The sequence below is a fragment of the Helobdella robusta genome, assembly GCF_000326865.2.
Source record: "Helobdella robusta unplaced genomic scaffold HELROscaffold_35, whole genome shotgun sequence".
In the NCBI taxonomy this organism is placed as follows: domain Eukaryota; kingdom Metazoa; phylum Annelida; class Clitellata; order Rhynchobdellida; family Glossiphoniidae; genus Helobdella; species Helobdella robusta.
In genome coordinates, this window is record NW_008704704.1 from 327424 (window position 1) to 333348 (window position 5925).

The window sequence follows — 5925 nt, forward strand, 5'->3', positions numbered from 1 at the left end:
ACGGAAAATCAGAGAACAAAGAGTGAAACATCAATGGAGCTAAACGAACTTTTGAGAATTTTGAAATGTTTTTGCGTAAATGCAAGAAGTGTAGTAAATAAAGATAAAAGAACAGAACTTGAACTTTATGTAGATAGGAAGAAACCTGAAATCATCGGTATAACAGAATTCTGGGCTAAAGAAATACATAGAGGACTGTGAAGTTGAACTAGATGGATACGCCATGTTTAAGAAAGACAGGGATATTTATGGAGAAAGAGGACATGGTGGTGGAGAATTTTTATATATAAAAGATGGCTTAACAGCTTTGGAAAGAATGGACCTAAAAGATGACAGATTCAAAGAAAATCTGTGGTGTGAAGTCAAAAACATAAACGAGGCAATGTTGGTTAGATGATGTTATAGAGTTTCTGATTCGAATAGAGAGAACGACAATTGACTTCACGAACTAATCAACAAAGCTACAAAAGGGCAGTTATGGGTAGTTACTAACTACAAATAATTAACTAATAGTTAATAACTACTAACTAGTAATTAAAAAGAAGTTAATAACTATTTTATTTCAAATAGTTATTAACTACTAGTTAACTAGTTTTAGTAGTTAGAAACTAATATAGTTAACTATTTTTTTAAATACTTGAAAATATTTTTCCTCAGAATTAATGTTTATCTTTGTAATTGCACATCCCTATTTCCAAATTTGTTTATTATTATTATTCTTTTTAAGCATTTTTTTGTGTACCAGATGCAGATAATGTGCGTTTGATTAATTATTTAATATGAATACTCAAATTATTGAATTGTGCTTTATTGACGCCGTTTTAAAAAAAGTCAATGAAAATTTTACTGCAAATTTTGTAAAAGCATTTTCTCTAGTAGCATTTAAAATACTAAAGGTGACAGTGACATAGAAGGTATTTACGAAAATGACATATTATTAAAAACAAATATTACCGATTTAATTAAAACAAATTGATTCTGATGATGTTTTTCTTTTACCCCCGCACAAACGATGTGGTAATCACAATTTGAATCTGGTAGCAAGTGTAGATGCTCTGACAGCAAGAGAAAATCAGCAATACAAAAGACTATGATTATTATTATTATTACATTAAACAAAGACGAAACTTCCCTGTGCCTTCTCAAAACTAAGACAATTTTAAAACAAATTAAATAAACCTATGAGTCTATCTCTATACTAAACAAATTTAAAATAATTAATGTTCTTATAAGTCATTAATCATTAATGTATTAAACCTTGTAAAAAAAAGATAATAAAAAACAAATATTAATGAATTAATCACATATCCTAATCAATAAATTGATGATAATATCTATACATACTGATGAAAAATTTGAATATATCCCAATCTCACAAATAGCCAATGTCACATCAAGTATCATTTGCCCTCCAATCATACATAAATCTGGCATTCGTAAGATAAGTATCCAACTTTTTTTAAAATCATTCACACTATCAGTATTCACAACATCAACACCCAGATTGTTCCAGATATAAATTGATCTATTGATAAAGTATTATTTTCTCAAGTTCTTATGGAATGGAAGAGCAGTCAATTTCATTTTGTGTCTTTTTGTTCGTCCACCAGCTTTCATCATTACCAAGAGGTCACGTTGATGTTTAGCTCTAAACAAGTTATACATCATGATGAGATCTCCTCTAATGCGTCTGTATTTCAGTGTTGGCAAGCTCAAAATTTTAGACGATCTTCATATTTTATATGTTCGCAGGCCTTGATCGACTTTGTTGCTTTTTTCTGGACCCTTTCTATCACCTCTGTTTCCTGTACTGTCCACGGAGACTAAACACAAGCTACATACTCTAGTTGAGATCTGACTAATAATTTATAAAACATTATAAAAATATGATCACTAACACCTTTAAAATTTCTAATTATTAAACCTAACAAAGAATATGCTTTTATAACATTGTTATGAATATGATCAACAAATTTTAAAGAATTATCAAATATTACACCTAAGTCCTTAATACAATCGACGTTATCCAATGTACGATGACCAATTTTATATTGAAAATTATTTTCAGGTATGTTATACCCATATTTCATTACCACAAATTTTTTTTCATTTAATTTTACATTACTCTTTGCCCACCAACTAGTCAAGTCATTTAACCCATTTTGTAATACCATTCTACCATCATCTGAGCCAATAATTCTGTACATTTTTGCATCATCTGCATACATATACATTGCTGGACCTTTTGCATCTTTATACAAATTAAATATAATCATTAAGTCATATAAATATAATCATCAATTTATACATCTTTATCATTAACATATAAAGGAAATAATATAGGATCCAGCACACTCCCTTGAGGAACACCACTTAACACTGTACAACATCTAGACATTTTATCATTCAATCTTACTCTGAATGTTTTCCCACTTAAATAACTGTTTACCCAAGTAATCAATCGATCATTCAATCTGTACTCTTTCATTTTTTCAATTAAAATACCATGTGACACTCTATCAAAAGCCTCCTCAAAATCCGTGTACACAACATCAATCCTGTAGCCATCATCTAATGCCTTAGTCCAATCATCCAAAAGTTTCAAGTGTTGCATTACCGTTGATTTACCTTTTACAAATCCATATTGACAAGAGTCAATCAAATCATTATAAGTTAAATACAACATCAAATCATCCTTAATAATCGATTCCATCAGTTTACAAATAACACTGGTCAACGCCACTGGTCTATAATTCTTACATCTTTTTTATCACCCTTTTTATAAATAGCTGTTACAACACTTTCCTTCCATATACTAGGTATGACTCCTCATTAATATGATATACCATATAGAGTAGACAAATATTTACAAACAGACCCTTTACATTTCAAATAAAACCTTTTCCATGTAGATTATCTGGATCTGACGATTTGTTAACATTCAAACTTTTAAATTTGTCATAGACAACTGTAGGTTCATTTTTGATCCAATGAGCTCAAATTTCGAAACAGCCTGACAGTGTTCATCATGCAGATCATCCACTGTCTCATAAACTGATGAAAAAATGAAACTGAATAGTTTTTCTTAGTTAAAATTTCAGTCTTAAGTGGCACATATTTATTCGCTGCCATGTTAATAACCATAACAAACCTATCCAAAATCTCATCTAACACAAACTTCTATTGAATTATCCATTTTTAGGCATCGATAAATTTGCAGAAATAAATTGATTCATAAGACAATAGTTTCCTATTTTATAATCAAACATTTTATTTTCTTTTAAATGTGTGATTACCTCTGTATTCATCACCAAAGAAAAACTCAACATCAGATGATCACTTTTACCCACAGGCGAATTATATTCGTTATCTTGTATTAAATTTTTTTGTTGTGCCAATAGCAGATCCAAAATATTCTGTTTCTGTCCATCCAATGAGCTCAAATTTCGAAACAGCCTGACAGTGTTCATCATGCGGATCATCCACTGTCTCATAAACTGATGAAAAAATGAAACTGAATAGTTTTTCTTAGTTAAAATTTCAGTCTTAAGTGGCACATTCGCTGCCATGTTAATAACCATAACAAACCTATCCCAAATCTCATCTAACACAAACTTCTATTGAATTATCCATTTTTAGGCATCGATAAATTTGCAGAAATAAATTGATTCATAAGACAATAGTTTCCTATTTTATAATCAAACATTTTATTTTCTTTTAAATGTGTGATTACCTCTGTATTCATCACCAAAGAAAAACTCAACATCAGATGATCACTTTTACCCACAGGCGAATTATATTCGTTATCTTGTATTAAATTTTTTTGTTGTGCCAATAGCAGATCCAAAATATTCTATTTCTGTCCATTCCTATATCTTGTTGAAGGCCCTGTGGATGGTCTGTCTACTGGCCCCCCACTCTATAGTGTGGCGGTGCAAGGCACTATGGATGGAACGATTACTTGTAGACCAAGGGGTTGGAGGTTTGGTACCTGGAATGTAGGCACGTTGACAGGAAGGAGTTTGGAAGTGGTGGAGGAGTTGCAGAGGAGAAAGGTCGACGTGGCTGCATTACAGGAAATCAGATGGAAGGTAGAGGGTACAAAGTTTGTGGGGGCTAAAGGTGGAAGGTATAAGTTGTGGTGGAAGGGGGTTGATGGTACGGGAGGAGTTGGTGTGATGGTAAGAGAAGAGTTGGTAGAGAAGGTGTTGGAAGTGAGGCGGAAAAGCAATGGTGTAATTGTGGTGGTGATGGTGTTTGGAAAGGTAATAGTGAGGGTAATATCAGGATATGCTCCGCAACAAAGTAGAAAGGAAGAGGAGAAGGATAGGTTTTATGATGATGTTTCTGACGAGATTGGGCAAGCGAGGTTGGATGAGTTTGTGGTGTTGTTAGGTAATTTGAATGGTCATGTGGGGGCGGATGCAGACGGGTATGAAGGTGTACATAGGGGATGGGGATATGGTATACGGAATGAGAAAGGGCGTAGAGTGTTGGAGTTGGCGGATGCACATAGCATGGTGGTGGGGAATACCTGGTTTACAAGGGAACCAGCACGATTAATTACATATAGATCAGGGGAGCATTGGTCAGTGATAGACTATATATTGATAAGGGCGAAGCATAGAAAGTATGTAAGGAATGTGAAGGCGATACCTGGTATGTTGCAGCATAGTATGGTTGTGATGGATGTGGCATCAAAAGAAATGGGGAGGAGGAAGAAGGATAAGTTTGTGGCAAAGAGAAAGACATGGAAGTTACAGGATGCAGAGATGAGGAAGGCATTTGAAGTGAAGGTGGCTGAAAGTTGGTAGAGTAGTAGGATGGAGATGTTTGGAAGAGATATAGGGACTGTGTGTTGACTACGGCAGATAAAGTATGTGGGTGGACGAAAGGAAAGTGTAGACATGGTGAGACGTGGTGGTGGGATGAACATATAAGAAAGGTTTTAGAGGTCAAGAAGGAAAGGTTTAGGGCGTGGAGAAGGGACATGACGGGAGAAGCGGAGTCTGAGTATAGGAAGGCTAAGAAGGTTACAAAACGGGCAGTGGCAACTGCAATGATGAAAACATCAGATAGGTTAATGAGGGAAATGGAATTTGATGTGAGTTCAAGGAAAATGTTCAAAGTAGCAAAGCAGTCAATGAGGGATATGAAAAATGTTATAGGGAATGGATATGTTTGAGATGGATCTGGCAAGTTGTGCATAGATGAGGAGGAAAAAGCTCAGGTGTGGAAAGCTCATATGGAAAGGTTGATAAATGAAGAGAATGAATGGGATGGAGATGTGGAATCCGGGATCACACACGAACCCATAGAGAAGTGACGATGGAGGAAGTAGAGAAAGCAGTTGGAGAAAAGAAACTAAGTAAGGCGACGGGGGTTTCGGAAATGGCGGCGGAACATATAAAGGCGAGTGGGGTGATAGGAATTGAAGTTATGATGAGAATTGCTAAAAATATGTTTGATGATGAAGGTATACGTGAGGATTGGCGACTCAGTGTGTTGGTGCCGTTGTATAAGGGCAAAGGAGATGTGAGAGATTGTGGGTCATATAGGGGTGTGAAATTGCTAGAGCATGGAATGAAGGTAATGGAGAGGGTGCTTGAGAGGAGGTTGAGAAATATGGTGACAATTAATGAAATGCAGTGTGGGTTTATGCCTGGTAGGGGAACGGTGGATGCGTTGTTCATAGTGAGAATGTTGCAGGAGAATTATAGAAAGAAGAAACAAAGATTGTACATGTGTTTTGTGGATCTAGAAAAAACTTTTGATCGAGTACCGAGGATGGTCATTGAATGGGCGTTGAGGAAGAAAAGAGTGAATGAGAGACTTGTTAAAGCTGTGATGCAGCTGTATGAAGGGGCGAAGACAAAGGTGAGGGTTGGAAGGGGGATGTGGGACACTTTTAGTGTTAGGGTAGGA

General features: G+C 35.0%; 2 protein-coding genes across 2 annotated transcripts in view; one reads left to right on the forward strand and one right to left on the reverse strand.

Moving 5' to 3' along the window:
• HELRODRAFT_175766 (hypothetical protein) overlaps positions 1 to 2207 on the reverse strand; it is a gene marked incomplete at both ends in the record, with an annotated part of 8383 nt that extends 6176 nt beyond the window's left edge. The window contains one exon of the mRNA XM_009023158.1: positions 2141 to 2207. Within this exon, the coding sequence (XP_009021406.1) occupies positions 2141 to 2207 (67 nt within the window). The remainder of the gene's footprint in view (positions 1 to 2140) is intronic.
• A 1737-nt stretch (positions 2208 to 3944) lies between these two features.
• HELRODRAFT_175767 (hypothetical protein) overlaps positions 3945 to 5925 on the forward strand; it is a gene marked incomplete at both ends in the record, with an annotated part of 4030 nt that continues 2049 nt past the window's right edge. Inside the window, one exon of the mRNA XM_009023159.1 lies at positions 3945 to 4729. Within this exon, the coding sequence (XP_009021407.1) occupies positions 3945 to 4729 (785 nt within the window). The remainder of the gene's footprint in view (positions 4730 to 5925) is intronic.